Consider the following 20,210-nt stretch of genomic DNA (forward strand, 5'->3'; position numbering starts at 1 on the left):
TGCGGTGACCCTGCGGCCACGATATTTTCCAGAGCGACTGACAGAAGACAGACGTGTTTGACTCCATTTTTGTTTGGGTCCGCTGGCTAATGTATGATCCAGCTGTGACTCCCTCCCCAACTCCCCAGCCACAAGCCCCCTCCGCTTCAGAGGGAAGCCTCCAAGAAGTGTCTCGTTAAATAACCGCATGTGCCTCTCGTTGCCCAACAAATGTACTGCTCCATTTTACATATGTGCCTTTTTATGATGACTACTTGCATTCTGATGCTAACATTGAGCTACAGCTAGCATTTGAAACCTTAGGATGAATTTGTTTTCAAACTGAAATTTTTAAAAATTATATTAATCATAATATGATGTTGTGGCTTTTTTCATAGTTAAAACATTTTCAGCCATTTAGAAAAGACAAACAAAAGAAAAAGTGAGATGGATGACTCAGCAGAAATATCATCAAGCTAATTGCCTTGAACTATGGGAAGACCTCAAGTAATCTATGCTTGTTTTTTAAAACATATATTTTCACTTTTCTCATTTTGAAGAAAAAAAATAAGTTTTCTGTGTTGATAATCTGTTTTTCTCTAAAACATGTTTTCTTAGTTTGGAAATTAATTGACCACTTCTAGCAAAAATGTACTCAGTGTGTCCAAAAATTCTGAGTGTGTGGTCTAAATAATAATAAACCACTATGGCGCCATCTTGTGGACACAGTGGATTTTCACTAGTTGAAAGGATGACGACCTATAAAATGACATCTAATCATTTAATACAAATATTGATGCATTTTTAAGAATAAGGTTTAGTAATAATGTTAAGTTTAGTAATAAAATTAATCGTGTGTGGAGAACTTACTCCACACAATATATCTTGCTGAGTCTAATGTTTCAATCCCAAGTTTGTGGATTTGAATTTTTCCTCATTGTCAGGACATTAAAAAAAATCATAATTTGTCCTGCAACGATTAATCGATTAACTCGAGTGATTTGATTAGAAAAAAGCTTGTGATGCAAAAAAAATGCAAAGTGTTTGCATTTAGTTTTATTGATTTGGGTGGATACACTGCCCTCTAGAGGCAATCGTGAATATAATATAACTAATTTGAAATGGCTCAATTCAGCTGCTCCCTGTTAAGACGAATATAGGGTAAGTTTTTATTTGAGTTAATGTTTTTTTATGCATTCGTAAATTAGTTTATAGATTTTTTTTTTGCTGTTTTTTTTGTGGGAATATGTATTTAAATGATTCCTTAAGAGCATTGTAAAAGAAGGTTAGAATTTTATAGCATTTAAGCTAGCGGACTTTTGCTATGCAAGTTAGACAATTGTTCTCTAGTAGTACTTAGATCGTAATTTATTTATTTATTTGTTATACCCTTTGAAGCCAAACTCAGTTTTTTTCAGTTTTTTATTTTTAAATTAATGTGCAATTTTGTGTAGTTTGAAGAAACACTCGGGAATTTTATTTTGTATTTGCATTTAATGCTTTTTTGAAAGTGCAATCTTGGCAAGCCTTTGTTTTACATCTCCTAAAATTTACTCTGCAAAACATCAAATGTTCCTAATCCAATTACTCGAATATTCGATCTAACTAGTTGATAGATTAAATCGACTACCAAAATGATCGACAGCTCCAGACCTAATAATATTTTTTTCCCCCTATACTTTTGTCCAGATTTTTTTGTTGTTGTCTATAATATATTTAAAGAGACCAAATGTTAGTTACAAACCAGCCATTCATTTTCTGCTGGTTAAAACGAAGAAACAATACAAAATGTATGGATACTTTTGTCAAGGTAGTCATGGTGATCCCATAAAGTAATATTACACCTCTATATTTTGAGATTTTTAATATAATTTTAAAACAAATAGCAAGATTCATTTGCAATGATCGATTTCTTATGTCATTTAAATTCACTGTATCTAGTTACAACTCTCTTGGACAACTTGCTTGTTTAAATAAAGTAATTTTTTCTAGGGAAAACACGGGTGTTGTGACGTCATCGCCAAGCGACCTTTTGAACAGGTACACTCCTGGTTGTGCTAATTAAAAAATATTCATTAATTTGGGAACTTTGATACTTGTTAAACTTTTATTACGTGAAGTAGTTCGGCTATTTTACTCGATATGTTATCTCCTGCTTTTAAAGAAATAATATTTAAATAACTATTACATAATTAATCGGACACAGTGAGGAAAACGTCCGCTGAAACACGCGGGATATAACTGAGTAAAACTCCTAAAATTAATTTAGTGCAAACATAGGTAGCGCTTTGAAATGTGATCATAATAAATATGTTATGTGCATATGATAGCCATGTTAATTGAAGTCAAGGGTAGTGTGCGCCTCACGAGGACGCCATGTTTGTCCAGGCCTGACTGTTGAAAAGTTCTCACAGCTACGTAAGCGCCGTTTTTTATTGTTGTTATTGCACTCGCATAAATTGAATTTAAGAGGGCGAATTGAATTTTAGCTCTGGTTTAAGCTGGTTGACGTCGCTTTGTCCGGTTTTGTGTTCACTTGCGGACATGTTGACTTCTCGTGAATGTACCACCATCCTTTTCATTTACAGCACCCTCGCTGGTTAAAAAGTAGCGGGTGACACTCAATGTATTTCTAGTTCGGTAAAACGGACGCATTGACAATATTTATTTCCATTAACGTATGGTCATTGGTCACACCAGCGGGCATAAAAAAAATATACCGTAATTTGGGCAAAAGTGTCGCTAAACCGCCTGTTCTTGCTTTGCGTCAGTGGAAGGTCAGTGTAGCGGTCACCTGCGTCAACAGGTATTGTATACGTGAACACAAATATTGCAGTAATGTCTAAAAATATATATGATTATAAGCTCTATCTTGCCGTTTTTATCGTGTTTTTAATCAATTAATATTTTTCATGAAGCTGAATGTAATGCAAATTTGGCGCACTTCGAGATATGCTAACGTCGCTAATGCTACAATGAAGTCATTTTCAGTTGAACGTACTGAATTTTGAACGGTAAAAGTATTGCCTAGTGCGAAGGGAACGACATTTTCTAAGAGTGAAGTTAAATAATGCTAAAACGGGATACTATTGTTACCAATTATTGGATGTAAAGCTTAAACAGGCCTAGGCACTTGACTAGTTTGAACTTGAAGTAGTAGCTAACGGCCTAGACTTGGTCAAATTTGGAAAAATAAGCCAACAAATTGTCTTGGCTCATCATTAAAATGGAGTCATTTGTCAATAAAAAAATAATTAAAAAGTAATTAACCCACAATATCTCATGTAACATTTGTTTTAGCTCCATGTTTTTTTATTAAGGAGTTGATAAAAGGGGACATAACATATTTATGTAATGTATGTCTCATTGGCCTTATTTTGCAAATTAAACTTCAAGCTAATGTCAGTGAAACCGCTTCAAGTGCATTGACATTCAAATACAGTATATCAACTCTCTTGTGTAAAAATAACAATGCATTTGTTCCATTTCGCATTCTCTGCTTTTAGTACCAATTTAAAATCAGGTGTTGGCATCATTGCTACACTTGTCTGATTATTTTTCCCCTATCAAATTATTAAAATGCACTGTTAATTTTTTTTTTTTTTTTTTTTTTTTTACAGTCGTCCATGATGTTTTCTTGATCAGGAGTGCGAAACGTTTGTGCCACATTTGAATTCAAAGCCAGATGAAGTGAATAAACAATTGTATGGAATCGTAAATTTCATGAAATGGGTCATTTTCAAAATGTAACATTGATTTCATACAATAACTCAGGTTAAAAAAATATATAAATGTTGATGTAAAATTATAATCGTGTTTTGAATTACAGTACACAAGTATTTAAACAGATAAGTAATCAATTAATGGAAAAGTTGCTAAATTAATGCAACAAAGAAATATTAAATCACTGGCTGCCGATCGTTAGACTACTGCCAGTCCTTCCAGTCAAATAGGATTGGACGTCTATCGCCGTCAAAGGAAGTGGAATATGATTGATCACTCAATTCCAGGCTTCCCTGTTGAAATGGATTGATGTCTTGAGTTCCAGTCGCAGTAGAAACAGGACCGCTTATTCCATTCTAACTGTACTGTACTCTAGGTGGCAGCATTAGACTTGTTTTTGACTGTCTTGCAGTAGTGCAAAAAAGTGTTACACTTTAACTTTGGGTTGTTCATTTAAATTTGGGCTGTAAAACACTTTTTAGTTTGTGCTGGTATTGTTTTATAGATTGAGTGATGACGTCATTTGCAGCCATCACAGGAATTGAACCGCAATGGTGCTGTTTATTTGTGCTGTAAAAAGTAAGATTGTCGCGATATGCAAGAAGTCCAATTATCCAATTTTCACGGCTGCGTTTTATCGCCGTGTGCATGCGTGCGTACATTTTTGCGTGCGTGTACATGTGCGTGTTGATGGTATATGAGACTCCAGTTCCTTTCACAGATTGGTCATCAACACATTGTATCGTTAAAGTTCAGACAAATTAAGGAAACTCATCTTTGTTAAACACTGTAAAACTTATCATTGATACACTGAGGTTAATAGGGAAGAAAAGTTAATGTAGTAACCACTTTAGCCTGCTGTAAAACATTGGCAGTCTTCTCCAAAGCGCAAACTTGCGGTTAAAAGGTGACACTTCAAACATGAAAAATCCCTGGTTAAGAGTATTTGCAAATGAAAAAAAAATCTATTACTGACACTACATGCATGGCGAAAAGAGAAGTGCACTTTTTTTTGCGCAGTGTAAAGCTTACGGTTAGCGGTTAAGAGAACGTACTTCCGGTGAACATTTTAAAATAAAAGCACATCATGTCCAACGTATCAATAACAATTTCTGGTTTTAATCTCACATACTTCTACGCGAAGAATAGCTTTAAAATGACACCCTTTAAGAAAAATCTGATTGGCAATGATAATTTGGCTTCCAATTTGCTAACATGCACTTTGCAGAACAAGATGACATTTCGGATCAAATGCTGTGTATGTAAACACTTTTGATTGACTCTAATTGGCAGACAACAAAAATGGTATTGGGTTTCTCCTCTATTTCATATTTTGCACTTAGCTGGCTTTCAAATGACTCGTTGACTCTCAGGTATTTTTCTATGTTTCTTATCCGATTATTCTAACTAGTTCATTGATTAATCGACTACTAAAATAATCAATAGCTGCAGCGCTACCTCAGATTGACCTTCAAAAGAATTGTTAACATCTCAAATACGATAGGAGCAGAAACGAAACTTTTAACAGCACAAACAATTGACATTTTTATATAAATTTGCGTCTGATGAGGGCCAACATCTCAGAGGTCAGCTGTTTTCATGCGCAACATGGCATTTAGAAATCTTAGTCTGAATGGCTTGTCATCTACACTCGAGCGTGATACAGTGCCTTGCAAAAGTATTCGGCCCCCTTGAATCTTGCAACCTTTCGCCACATTTCTGGCTTCAAACATAAAGATATGAAATTTAATTTTTTTGTCAAGAATCAACAACAAGTGGGACACAATCGTGAAGTGGAACAACATTTATTGGATAATTTAAACTTTTTTAACAATAAAAAAACTGAAAAGTGGGGCGTGCAATATTATTCGGCCCCTTTACTTTCAGTGCAGCAAACTCACTCCAGAAGTTCAGTGAGGATCTCTGATGTTGTCCTAAATGACCGATGATGATAAATAGAATCCACCTGTGTGTAATCAAGTCTCCCTATAAATGCACCTGCTCTGTGATAGTCTCAGGGTTCTGTTTAAAGTGCAGAGAGCATTATGAAAACCAAGGGACACACCAGGCAGGTCCGAGATACTGTTGTGGAGAAGTTTAAAGCTGGATTTGGATACAAAAAGATTTCCCAAGCTTTAAACATCTCAAGGAGCACTGTGCAAGCCATCATATTGAAATGGAAGGAGCATCAGACCACTGCAAATCTACCAAGACCCGGCCGTCCTTCCAAACTTTCTTCTCAAACAAGGAGAAAACTGATCAGAGATGCAGCCAAGAGGCCCATGATCACTCTGGATGAACTGCAGAGATCTACAGCTGTGGTGTGAGAGTCTGTCCATAGGACAACAATCAGTCGTACACTGCACAAATCTGGCCTTTATGGAAGAGTGGCAAGAAGAAAGCCATTTCTCAAAGATATCCATAAAAAGTCTCGTCCTGGGAGACACACCAAACGTGGAAGAAGGTGCTCTGGTCAGATGAAACCAAAATTGAACTTTTTGGCCACAATGCAAAACGATATGTTTGGCGTAAAAGCAACACAGCTCATCACCCTGAACACACCATCCCCACTGTCAAACATGGTGGTGGCAGCATCATGGTTTGGGCCTGCTTTTCTTCAGCAGGGACAGGGAAGATGGTTAAAATTGACGGGAAGATGGATGCAGCCAAATACAGGAACATTCTGGAAGAAAACCTGTTGGTATCTGCACAAAACCTGAGACTGGGACGGAGATTTATCTTCCAACAGGACAATGATCCAAAACATAAAGCCAAATCTACAATGGAATGGTTAAAAAAATAAACGTATCCAGGTGTTAGAATGGCTAAGTCAAAGTCCAGACCTGAATCCAATCGAGAATCTGTGGAAAGAGCTGAAGACTGCTGTTCACTAACACTCTCCATCCAACCTCACTCAGCTCGAGCTGTTTTGCAAGGAAGAATGGGCAAGAATGTCAGTCTCTCGATGTGCAAAACTGATAGAAACATACCCTAAGCGACTTGCAGCTGTAATTGGAGCAAAAGGTGGCGCTACAAAGTAGGCCTGAACGATATTGGAAAAAACTATTGTTGCGATTTTTTTTAGGTGTGCAATATATTGCGATATTATATTGCGATAGTAAAAAATAAAAATAAAAAAATAATTTTAAAGAAGTATTCACTAGATGACTTGAATAGCTGTTTGGAAATACTTTGCATGACACACCGTGACCACAGTGTATTCATATAATACGGTTTCATTTGTGAATGATTAAGATTGCTGTATTATTATGAAGGGATCCAGGAAGCCATGTCTGCACAAAATAGATAATTTCTTGAACACAATATTTGACACTTCAACAGCAGCAAATACATTAAATGACAAATAAAAGAGCAGGTGCATTCGTCCCCTGAGTTTTTGACAAAATATAACAATAAATAACAACTTCGGTAAAATAACAACAAAGTTGTAAACATATTTGAACAAAAATATTAAATATGACAAATAAGAGTTGTTCACAAACTATAACAATAAATAAGAACCTCAGTAAAACAATAAAGTTGTCAACATATTTGAACTTAAATATTAAATCTGTCAAATAAAAGTGCAAGTGCATTAGTCCCCTGAGTTGTTTACACAAAATATAACAATATAGAACTGCAAAACTGCAACAAAGTTGTAAAAATATTTAAAAAATATTAAGTATCAAAACTTTATGTGCAGCTGTACTATAGTTATTTGAAAAATACGATTTACAGTTAATTTAAATATAAAAGAAACAGAAACTCAATTGAACTTGTAAATAATTGAACTGAATAACAGCAAATAACTGATGAATAACAGAACCATTTTAACTCCCAAATTTATGTATTTGTCTGCATATCGTCCACCTTCCTTGCTCAGCAATTCTCAACTGGGTCTCATAGGTTTTTGGCCAAGACTACTAGTTTATCCACCATTGCAGGCTTGAGACAACAACGTTGGCACGTAACAATGTTCCCACCTGTACTAAAAAGCCTCTGATGGGAAGCTCGTAGCAGGAATGCATAGATACCTGCGTTTTAAATGGTCCCACATGTTCGACGGATTACTTCTTGTTGAGGCAACCATGGCGAGGCACTGTCAACAGGGCTGTTTTTTGTTCCTTATATTCTTGTCGATAGCCAAAATACTTCCAAAACTCCTTTTGGAGACAGTCTTCCCTATTCAACGTGCTGCTTGATTGCTTGCTTTCACTTTGAAAACGGCCCCTCCTCCCTCCGCTCTGCTGTTCGGCCCCTCCTCCCTCCACTCCGCTCTAGCAGGGGAGGGGGAGGAGCCGATGACTGCGAGCTGGAGAGAATGAGAGACTGCACTCTCTTTCTCGCTCCTTGCTCAAAACAAACGTTTGTGGATTTAAAAAAATGAAATGAAAAAACTATCGCACGTCCTTGCGATGGGACTATTGCGCATGCGCACATCGCGATGGCGATATTTAAACGATATATCGTTCAGGCCTACTACAAAGTATTAACGCAAGGGGGCCGAATAATATTGCACGCCCCACTTTTCAGTTTTTTATTTGTTAAAAAAGTTTAAATTATCCAATAAATGTTGTTCCACTTCACGATTGTGTCCCACTTGTTGTTGATTCTTGACAAAAAAATTACATTTCATATCTTTATGTTTGAAGCCTGAAATGTGGCGAAAGGTTGCAAGGTTCAAGGGGGCCGAATACTTTTTCAAGGCACAAAACTTTCCCCCTGGTTTTCGCGAAGGTACGCACGAGACCCCTCCTCTTGATGGCCTTTGGACGGCACCATGTCTGGCTTAGAAGACTGTCCCAGCGCCAGCGGGAACCCTCCCCCGCCCGAGGTGGCCAATCCCAAGCGACCGGGGCGCACCACCAACCAGCTGCAGTACCTGGAGAAGGTGGCGCTCAAAGCTCTGTGGCGCCACCAGTTCTCGTGGCCCTTCCGCCAGCCCGTCGACGCCGTGGCGCTGCATCTCCCAGTGAGTGAACCCTGGTCCCCGCATTTTTCCTTCCCTGCAATCTCATTTTCTTCTGTCTTTACACTTCATTTCTAGGATTATTACACAATTATCAAGACTCCCATGGATATGGGGACTATTAAGATGCGACTCCAGAACAAATACTACTGGAAAGCGATGGAATGTGTACAAGACTTTAACACCATGTTCACAAACTGCTACCTGTACAACAAGGTGAGGAGAGTAACCCACAATGTGAATGGCAAAAAAACAAACAAACAAAAAAACGTAACTAGCATCCCACTCTTAAAAAGAAATGCAGTGGTATGAAAAAGTATCTGAACCTTTTGGAATTTCTCTCATTTCTGCATAAAATCACCATCAAATGTGATCTGATCTTTGTCAAAATCACACTGATGTAAAAACAGTGTCTGCTTTAACTAAAACAACCCAAACATTTAGGTTTTCTTATTTTAATGAGGATAGCATGCAAACAATGACATAAGGGGGAAAAATAAGTAAGTGAACCCTCTGCCTATGGAGACTTAAAGAGGGATTGAAACCAATTTTTACCAAACAATTCAATTGAGTCAAATGTGTGCCCAATCACTGATGAGTGGTTTAAAGCTGCCCTGCCCACTGTAAAACACACACCTGGTAAGAATTGTCTAGATGAGAAGCATTGTTTGATGTGCATCATGGCGTGGTCGAAAGAGTTGTCTGAAGACTAGTGTTGCACCGATACCATTTTTTGGGCCCGACACCGATACCTGGCTATGCAGTATCAGCCGATACCGATACCATTCCGATACCACTCTGTTTGCAAAAAAACAAAACAAAACAAAAACATATATACAGTGGTACCTCTACATACGAAGTTAATCCGTTCCAGGACCTTGTTTGTAAGTTGAAATGGTCGTATGTCGAGCAGGATTTTCCCATAGGAATACATTATAATTCCATTAATTCGTTCCACAGCCCAAAAACCTGCACTAAATCCTTAAAAAATACTGCTGGTACTATTACAAATGGCAATTACATATAGCAAAACAAATAAATAATAAATAAAAATCGGATTAATAATATAATAATAATAATAATTCCTGTAATAGTGTAACGAAACGGGTTCTAATAAGGCGGACGTTTTTTTCTGTACCTGAAGGCACCGCGGGGCTCACGTGACAAAGAGGGAGGGGAGCGGGTGAGAGTTTACTTTCGCTTTCAATGCTTTCTTGAGAACATCGTCAATTGCGGCAGACAGCAGGCGTTTTGTGTTGAATAAGTTGTGAAAGAAATGATGAAAACGTGGCGAAGCTGGCGATTTCTCTGGAGATGTTACCACAATAAGAATTGTCAGCTTAACTTATAAAGACTGGCGAACGATGGTCGGAGGAGGACCGTGGAGATGTATTGTTGAGCCATTTCACCCCACGCTCATATTTTTCTGTCATTTGCATCTTCATTTAGAAGGTAAGCGTCAACTTTTTCCTTGTTTCACCACCTGTACCAACCTTTTCTGAAACCTGTGTTGATTTGTCACACAAGAAAATCTGCCGTGCATTCGTCTGCGGTGCTGCCATTGTCGTCGTATTTCGAGCATGTCGTCGGATGTAGAAACAAATGGCGAGTCAAATTTTACGTCGGATGTCGAAAAGTTCCTGTGTCGAAGCGATCGTATGTAGAGGTACCACTTAGGGCTGGGCGATATGGCCTTAAACATGTATCACGATAAATTGAGCAGATTTATCTCGATAACGATAAATGCCGATAAATTCGCCCAAGCGGACTGTTATATAATTTGAAAATCTGAATCAATGCATGAAATACAGATTAACTATTTCTTGTTGATTTATTTACCAGCATTCAATTTGATATACTGTATTTAACAATTGTACATGCAGTCTAAACATTAAGTTTATAAAAATGTATTGTAAGCAATAAGAATTCAAGTATGAACATTTATAACAGCGTGTATGACTTGAACAATGTACATTGTCAAAATCAATATGCCTATGCAAACATGTAATTGTAACACAAATGACTTGCAGCTTGAACAGTACACTTCAAAAAGACAACTTATTGTTAATGGCTGCTGTGACATAATTATTAAATACAAGTGTTTACTTTATGGTTTAAGAGTTCCCCCCCCCCCAGTGCATTTTTTAATAAATGCACGCACAATAAAAATAGCTGGGGCTATTTCTCGGTCATTATAAGTTTTGCCGTTGGATTGTACTTTATGCTGAATGCTTTACCATCACAAAAGCTATCAGAGGAATCACACACAGACAGATACAAAATAACGCCACATAGTAATTGCTAGATGCAGTCCGTGCTCAATCCACTCATTAAGTTCAGCCGTTTCGACAATGTTAGAGCCGCTATCCGACTCCATAACGTTCATTTGTAGCGTTAGCCGCTAGCTAGCGTTAGCCTCGCTACCAGTAGAAAGCACTGAAAGCACCATCTCCGGAAATCGTGAGAACAAAGGAGGACAGCGGGTGAAAGCCCGTCTGGATGCCACCAAGAGTCTACTAAATGTCGGTTGAAAGTTTGGTGAACCTCCCTTAAGCCACACTCCATCACGTTTTGCTTGTAGCGTTAGCTGCTAGCGTTAGCTTACCGGGCTTTTGTTTGATTGGCTTCCTGATGATCACGTGACTCCCTACGTAAGCACATTCACTGCTTTCTTAAAGGGGAATGAACATAGACGAACAACACAGAATCAAAGCGGGATGAAAAGACTATATTTTCTTGTTTTATTAATTTACCGAATTTACCGACATGGTCAAAATTACGTCGGTCATCGTTAAGAATTTTGGTGACAGTAAATTTTCGGTTTACCGCCCTGCTCTAGTACCACTGTATATATATATATATATATATATATATATATATACTGGACTGTCTCAGAAAATTAGAATACACAATATTCTAATTTTCTGAGACAGTCCTATATATTGTTCTATGTAAAGGACGTCAGCCAAGGTCGGCCCCCCACATTTTTACCACGCCAAATCTGGTCCCCTTTGCAAAAAGTTTGGACACCCCTGCTTTAAATGGTGGATTAATGTACAGGACTGTCTCAGAAAATTAGAATATTGTGTATTCTAATTTTCTGAGACAGTCCAGTATATATATATATATGTATATATATATATAGGTACGTATAAGGGATGCAACGATACAGTTAAGTCACGGTTCAGTACGATTTTCGATACAATTCAATATATTTAATGCTCTGAAACAGAAAATACAACTGTTATTATTATTTCTGTTTTTTTTTTTGGTAACAAGCAAAAATAACAGTGCCATCATATAAACAAGCATTTTAGTGCATAATATTTATGTGCCCACTTCTTACTGATCTGAAGAAATTTTGTATATAAGTGCTGAGAACAATCTTTACTGTTTGTAAAGTGGGGCACACTGTTGATTGCTGCAGCTCTCTTAGCAGCTATATTTACCATATAAGCAAAACATCCTATTTGTGGTCCGAGTCCATCTGTAACCTGTACTGAATTAACAGTATTTGCAGCATATTTGCAGCATTATCTATAGTCACTGGTATGGATTGATTTGGCCTGCTTGACTTCCATTCAGTCCTGGCGGTTTCTAATTCATCAATGTAGTATATGGACTACGCATCGCTCTGGGCTCACGCAGCTAATGGCATGGGATCTAATGTAGCACATCTAGGTTTCTATTTGATGATATCTAGTGTGCGCGCTGCGCTGCTAGAGTGTTTTCTGGCCACAGAAGTCACTTCTGCTCATTACTGCACAACACCAGCATATGACAATCGACTTTCATAAACAGAACGAGTTTGAAGTACGGCGCTCTTAATTTGCCACTCAATGTTCATCATGAAACCATGAGTTTGCTTAGTCTCCCACGGTCTTAACCAGGGGTCGCGTTAACTGAATATTTTCCGTCGTTGACCGTTTTTTTAAAACGGTGACGGAAAAAACTGAAGCCCGTCCGTCATTTTGACAGGTTGCAATTCACACCCCAGACCACAGGGTGGCGAGTGAGCATATTAATTAGCTATTGTCTCCCTTAATGCATGACGTTGTTGGCTATTCTGTCAGAATATTGTACCGTCACCGGGGTCTGGCGGCGTCACCGTGATTGACACATCAACGCGAGGTTCTTATTGGTGCACCCGGTGTGCCAGCGTGTCATCCATTTGGTGGACTAGATTGCCGCCTGTGTATAGACCCCAATCACATGACGTCACAACTCCGCCCCCCTGACTGGAGCCGCCATATTGTCCGTCAGCTCGTCGTGTTTACACATTACCGCTACGTACATGCCTCCTATTACGGCGTGTTTTTCTGCTCGTTAACATTAATGAACAAAATGGTGAAGGCGTGTGTGGCGGTTGGTTGCAGTAACAGAGAAGATAGACGGAGAGACTTGAAGTTCTACCGTATTCTGAGAGACCCGAAGAGGAGAGCGAGATGAACTGCTGTAATTCGACAAGAAATCTGGGCACCAAATGATCACCACAGACTATGTAGTAGTCATTTTATATCTGGTAATATGCATTTAATATATATTTAGAAGATTTTGGGCTGACTACCACAATTAAGATCATTGTGTGACGTTGGTGATTGGGGTCTATATAGTTGCCTCTTTTTCTTTGGGGGGGAAGTTGTTGTTTTGTTGGTGTTGTTGGCGGTAAGCAGAGTAAAAAGAGTGAGAAAAATACCACGACTTCCGTGTCTAATTTTTCGCCGCTAAGCAAGCGTTACAATATTAAATTAAAAATGAATGAAAACTAAATACTATTGAATATGTCATCATTATCATTTTAAAAATTTAAGTGACAGGTAAAAATAGTTTATGACCCTGTCAGTCAAAATGACAGACAACGAAAATGTCTAGCGCAACCTCTGGTCTTAACCTTTCTGATCCCCTCGGCGCTACAACAACAGGCGTTAGCTTACGCATGCTAATCGTTTGTGAATGCCATGTGCGATGAGCAGCGTAACATCGCGGATATGCGTTGTACTTTACATCCTTAATATTGAAGACGAAGGTGTTAATTTTGTTTGGTAATTTCGAGACACAGACATACAAATGTCATGCATCGGGATTTGGGAAGTTAGCTGACGTGGGGAGGACAGTACATTTGCGTTCAAGTGATGCCAGTAGATGGTATCGGCGCCCTAAATGTTGGTACTCGTCGATACCGATACCACCAGTTCGGGCCGGATTGGCGCCCCCTGCCGATACTGGTATCGGTATGGGTGCAACTTTACTAAAGACAAGCGTTCATGGAGTGTTGATTTGTATATTGCTTGGAAAAGATACAAAACCATCTCTGAAAGTTTGGATGTTCATCAATCGACAGAGAAGTTGTCTACAAATGGAGAAAGTTTGGCACTGTTGCCTCTCTCCCAAGGAGTGGCCGTCCGCCAAAGATGACGCCAAGAGCACAGCGCAGAATACTCAGAAGTTGAAAAAGAACCCTAGAGTGTCTGCTAAAGACTTAACGAAATCACTGGCATAGTACAATATCTGCACACATCAACTACATGTAAAACTATGACCAAAAATGGTGTTCATGGGAGGATTCCACAGAGGAAGCCACTGCTGTCTAAAAAAAACTTTGTTGCTCATTTAGTGTTCGCAAAAAGGCACTTGAGCACTCCACAGATTTTTTGGCAAAATATTTTGTGGACTGATGAAACCAAAGTGGAATTGTTTGTGAGTAACACACAATGTCATGTGTGGAGGAAAAATGGAACCACCCACCAACATCAACACTTCATCCCCACCGTGAAGCATGGTGGAGGGAGCATTATGTTTTGGGGCTGTTTTGCTACCTCAGGGCCTGGACAACTTGCAGTCATTAATGGAAGAATGAATTCAAAGGTTTTGCAGGAAAACATAAGGCCGTCTGTCAGACAGTTGAAGCTAAATAGAGGATGGATGCTGCAACAAGACAATGATCCAAAACACAAAAGTAAATGAAATTCAGAATGGTTTCAGAAGAACAAAATACACATTCTGGAGTGGCGAAGTCAAAGTCCAGGCTTGAACCCCATTGAGATGCTGTGGCATGACCTAAAGACAGTGATTCATGCCAGAATGGCCCAAGAAGCTGACTGAACTACAGCAGTTTTGTAGAGAAGAACGGGCCAAGATTTGTCCTTATCGATGTGACAGGCTGATCTGCAGCTACATGAAGCGTCTGGCTGAAGGTATTGCTGCTAAAGGGGGACCACAAAATATTAAATGTGATGGTTCACTTACTTATTTTTCCCTCTTTAAACTATCCTTATTACAATATGAAAACCTGTAAATGCTGGGGTTTAGTTAAAGCAGACAGTTTTTTTTTCATCTGTGTTATTTTGAGGAAGATCAGATCACATATGATGGTTATTTTATGCAGAAATGTGAGAAATTCCGAAAGGGTTCAGATACATTTTCATACCACTGTATGTTCCAAGCCCCCCAAAATTCAGACATAAACATTTTATAAAAAATAAAAATGTATTAAAAGATGGAACAAATTCATGTTACAATTATATTATTGCACAATGAACATAAAATGAGATTTGTGCTTATTGTTAAAAAAAAAAAAAAAATGTAAGAGCATTCGCCTCTGTTTTAAAGTGTTCAATTTTCCTCTCCTCAGCCCGGAGATGACATCGTTTTCATGGCGCAGTCGCTGGAGAAGCTCTTTCTGCTTGAAGTTGCCAAAATGCCCAAGGATGAATGTGAAGTCCCGCCTGAAGCCACAAAGGAAGCAGCCAAAAGTAAAAAAAAGAGCAGTGCTGGTAAATGAATTCACTATTAGCCCTGAGTACCACCATCGGGGCCAACATTAACTCACTGAATGCGCTATATGTGTCACTTTTTTAATAGGGTACCATTTGTATCGGCAGTTTCAATGAAGCTGTATGTTCACAAAAGTTTTTTGTGGATTATCAATTGCTGTCTGTTAGAAATTCAAGGGTACAAGCTGCTAAACTCTTTTTTTTTTTTTTTTTTAAATTATTATTATTATGGAGTTTTGCCTTGTCTCCAGTAGGGCTGCAGCTATCGATTATTTTAGTAGTCGATTAACCGATGAACTATTTAGTTCGAATAATCGAGTATTCGGATAAGGAACATGAAGAATTAAAATACCTGAGCTGAGCCTCAAACGGTATTTTTAAATAAAAAAAAATAAAAATAAATAAAAATTAAATTAAAAAAAAAAAAAGGGGACCTATGTACTAGAGGTTAGATCTTGTGCCCGAACCCAACCCGACCTGGGCCCAAAATGTTAAGCATTCACGGTCGGGTCGGGTTGGGTCGGGCCGCCGTGCCGGACTAATAAATTATTAAAAAATAATAATAATAAAAAAATGGAGAGCAGGCTCCCTGTATTGCGCTTTTGCTTGTGCATGCGCGCACATGAACGCCGCCCGCTTTTTCTTCTTGTCCTCCCGCTGTAGCGCTTGCGCACGGCCGAGGCACCGCCCTCTTTTTCATTTTCTCCTGCTCTGGCGCCTTCCGCGTGTACACAACTCCACAACTCCTCATCCTCGTGGTACTTCTTTTTCAAAATGGAGCAGCGAGGAGTTAAAAACAAACTGAAGACTGGGGAATGGAAGAGGCAAGAATGCACCGGTAGGAGTGAGGTGTGGAAAGAATTTCAATTGATCGTGGAAGATGCAACAAAAAACTGTCAGCTTCGTCGAATGCAACAAATATATACCCAAAACATTCCAAGTTGGCAAGAGAAAGTGTTGTGCATCCCTGCAAGCAGCAGCAGCAGCAGCAGTGAGAGAGATTTCAGCGCTGCAGGCCGCACAATAGATCAGCGGAGAACGTAACTGAAACCTGCCAGTGGACGCAATCTTTATTCCTGCACGACGATGACCAAAAAATATGACCACTGTAAGTAAGCCATAATATCCTGCTGTTCAAATCGCCATTTTTAGTCCGAGCCGCTCTAATTATTTCCCTTATTTCACAGGAATAAAGAGCAGGACATGAGGCCGCAAGTTGCAGACTGCAGTCAAGGCCAGCCCGCAGTTTAAAAGCTTTCATTTCATTTTTATTTTTTATAATTTATTTTTGGTATTGTTGTCATTACAATAAAGGATGTTATTTCAAAGCATTTGTAGTTTTTTTGTTTTTGTTTTTTTTGCTGCTGTTCCCTCTCCATGTCAGAGAGGCGCGTCCATGTGAGAACGATATCCCACACACTCAGAAATATATTTAACAAACTTTCCCAGCGTTATTTTGTTGTGTAAATGCTTTTATAATTCTCATAAAAATATGTAGACTATTTAAATATTGAGTAAACTCGGATTTTTTTTTCTGACAACTGTGAATTCGTTACGAAAGACACTTTTATTTATGTACACAAAGGCAACACAAATCTGATCCTTTTGAATCTTCTCCTCTGTGTGTCTGCAAAACTGCATATATATTTTTTTAATATTAAACTTTCCCAGCGTTATTTCGTTGTGTAAATGTTTTTATAATGATCATAAAAATATGTAGACTATTTAAACATTAAGAAAACTTGCGTTTTTTTCTGCCAACTCGAAGAAAATAAATTGCTGCTGCGTTTTTTTTTTTTTCTACGCGTCACTCCACAAATTTAAAAAAAAAAAAAAAAAGGGGGTTTTCAGGCTTGGGACTGCAAATCTAGTTAATTGATCGGGCCCGGGCTGGGCCGGGTCGGGCCTCAATACCAGCGGGCCATGTCGGGTCGGGCTGGATTTTTTAGGCCCGAACTAGGCTCTACTATGTACAACAAAAGAACAATTTGCTAACTTACATAGCAAAAGTAAATAATATCTTCTGGTGTACATATCCCATAATACAGTGAGGACAGCTGCAGCTTATAGTCCAGTGCGGCTTGTATATGAACAAATTCCATTTTGTCACATTTGGTGGGTGGTGGCTTATAGTCTGGTGCACCTTATAGTGCGAAAATTATGGTATTTGCTGCCGTTGACGGCGAGAAACGTCCAATTCATTTCGACTGAGTGAGGTTGGTGGACCTAATTAATTTGTGCCACTTACTGTCTGTCAGGTTTGTTGAAGATGAGACCCGTGATGTCCCAAATGGTCATCCAGCACCAGGTGACGGTCAACCAGTCAAACTCTCCCCACCCTGCGTCACCTGTCCAAATCTCAGCCCAGATGGATGAACGAGTAAGTGGAAAATTTATTAGGGGGAAGAGCTACGTTTTCACTACTTTTAAACCTTTAGGTCAAAAAACCTTTAAAGAGAAAATTGGAGGCCGCCCCACCAGCGGTGACAAGCACTGTTAAAGAAGCGCCGACGCCGTGCGCGCTGACCGCGAGGTCGGGCAGCGGGCGACCAATCAAAGTGCCGAAAAGAGACCTCACAGCCGTGGAGGACATGCAAGCAAAACTACCTGAGCCGCTTCGCGACTGCGACAAAATCTTGACGGAGCTGTTCTCCAAGAGGCACTACGCTTACGCTTGGCCCTTTTATACGCCTGTGGACACTGTGGCGCTGGCGCTGCATGATTACTACGACATCATCAAGCAGCCCATGGACCTTGGTACCATCAAGGCAGGTTACGCGCTGTTTAAAAAAAAAAAAAAAAAAAAAAGAATATTATCGCACTTTCTTGTAAGCCCTTATGTTGATTGGACAGAAAAAGATGGAGCAGCGAGAGTACGCCGCCGCCCAGGACTTTGCCGCAGACGTCAGGTTGATGTTCTCCAACTGCTACAAGTACAACCCTCCTGCGCACGAGGTGGTCTACATGGCACGGAAGCTGCAGGTAGGCCTCCCGAAAATTCAACACGTTTACAGTAGAGATAGATATATCGGCCGGACGATATTTGGAAATTTGACGTATATCGGTATCGGCCCTTTTTTTTTTTTTTTTTTTTTTTTTAATCCGACCGGCCAATATGAAAAAGTCAATTTAAGACGAGCGATAGGGACTAGGGATCGCGCCATTTTTCAGAGGATGGGAATCGGGTGAAAAGGATTGGGTTTTTGATTAAAAAATGTTTTTTTGCTTCATCCTCGTACAGTTTCTCACTCCTGCTACTTTTCTTGGGCAGCAGTGTACTGCGAGTTTTTCTTGAAGTTAACGATGAGAAGCTTGGCAGCACTACCTTCAAAGACGCCGAATGTGTCAATCATCGTTTAGCTTGCTCAACACTAGTGTAGACATGTGCCGGTTACTGGTTTCACGGTTTACCGTGGTGTGAAAACATCGCGGTTTCAAAACCACTAAAATTTTTCGTCATACCTTAGTACGGTATTCGCTATTTTTCATGTGCCAAAATGCAGCTGAAGTGGCTTGGTGCGGCAGCGCTCACCCTTCCCGTTTGTTGCCGTGAGTGTCAGTGACGCTATTCTGCTAAACAGCCAGCAAACCTAAAAACAAGCCCTCCAAACACAAGGCGTACTTTTCTTCAATTTATTGAGCTCTCAAATCGTGGTGAAATATACATTTAAAACGTTATACAATTGTATTTTTCAACACGTGAGTAGGTTCAACAGGATAGCAATAGCACCATGAAAAAGGTCGCCAAAAACAAAACATACATTTTCCTTTCAAATTCAATATACAAACTAACTACAACTTACAAAGACGAATGTTAGCCTAGGCTAAGCTGGGAGAGCAGCTTCGTCGACGTTTTATGTCTCACAGCCGCTGAGTGAGAAATAAGCTTGAATGAATGGGGGAGGAAAAAAAGATCGCGTCAAAGATCGCTAATTGCGAAAGGAGGTCTCACTCCTCACTTTTTGTTTTAGATGAAACCTTTCCTCAACAATATTTACATTTTAACTAACTTATAAAACTAACTTATACATTTTTAACTAACTTATAAACTTATGAATTCTTTGTTCTTTTTAACACAAAGGCATGACATCATGTAGAAGAGAGTTGACACAGTGGCTGAAAATGGCGAATCTTCAGCTTCTCCCCCTCAAAAAAAAATCATACACTATATATTTTTAATTTTATTTAGAAGTGTTTTTACCTTTTTATAGCAATTATTTTGTTCCTGCTCTAATATTGAGCAACTTGAGCTGTGGCTTTGGGTATAGTCTAGGTTCTATTTATTTTAATTTTAGATAAAATATTTGTTATTTTTTGTTAATTTATTTATTTTCACATTAATTTATTTTCACATTATATTCATGTTCCAATTTGCAAATATGTTCTGAAAAAAAAACCTGTTCAATGGAAAAAAGTTTTTTTTTTTTTTTTTTTTTTAAACCCATACATCTCAAAATTTTGGAGCTATAATTGCGATACCGTGAAACCGCGGTATTTTTGCTCACGGTTATCGTACCGTCAAAATCTCATACCGGCGCATGCCTACACTAGTGTGCTGTGGCATCTCAGGTTTTACACGTTAGGCTACTGCATTGCTCTTACTGTAACAAGGCAGACATAATTAACTCATTTTCATTCAAAACTGTATTTTAAAGTAGAGATGTCCTGATCCGATATTTGGATCGGATCGAACGCCGATATGGGCAAAGAAATGCGCATCGGATCGGCCATAACGGAAAAATTCCGATCCAGACTTCCGATCCAGT

General features: G+C 38.9%; 1 protein-coding gene across 4 annotated transcripts in view; it reads left to right on the forward strand.

The window, feature by feature from the left end:
* Positions 1 to 1,123: 1,123 nt before the first annotated feature.
* The window catches only part of brdt (bromodomain, testis-specific), a 42,304-nt gene continuing 23,217 nt past the window's right edge, over positions 1,124 to 20,210 (forward strand). Inside the window, exons 1-8 of one of the 4 annotated variants that reach the window (XM_057840385.1) lie at positions 1,124 to 1,140; positions 1,972 to 2,019; positions 8,440 to 8,674; positions 8,750 to 8,887; positions 15,303 to 15,444; positions 17,703 to 17,824; positions 17,883 to 18,212; positions 18,298 to 18,426. In XM_057840385.1, the coding sequence (XP_057696368.1) occupies positions 8,483 to 8,674; positions 8,750 to 8,887; positions 15,303 to 15,444; positions 17,703 to 17,824; positions 17,883 to 18,212; positions 18,298 to 18,426 (1,053 nt within the window). In that variant the 5' untranslated portion in view covers positions 1,124 to 1,140; positions 1,972 to 2,019; positions 8,440 to 8,482. Of the gene's footprint in view, positions 1,141 to 1,971; positions 2,020 to 2,266; positions 2,398 to 2,632; positions 2,786 to 8,439; positions 8,675 to 8,749; positions 8,888 to 15,302; positions 15,445 to 17,702; positions 17,825 to 17,882; positions 18,213 to 18,297; positions 18,427 to 20,210 lie in introns of those variants that run through there. The other 3 variants (XM_057840386.1, XM_057840387.1, XM_057840384.1) reach the window with 3 other exon arrangements.

The sequence above is a fragment of the Corythoichthys intestinalis genome, chromosome 7 (genome assembly GCF_030265065.1).
Source record: "Corythoichthys intestinalis isolate RoL2023-P3 chromosome 7, ASM3026506v1, whole genome shotgun sequence".
NCBI lineage: Eukaryota > Metazoa > Chordata > Actinopteri > Syngnathiformes > Syngnathidae > Corythoichthys > Corythoichthys intestinalis.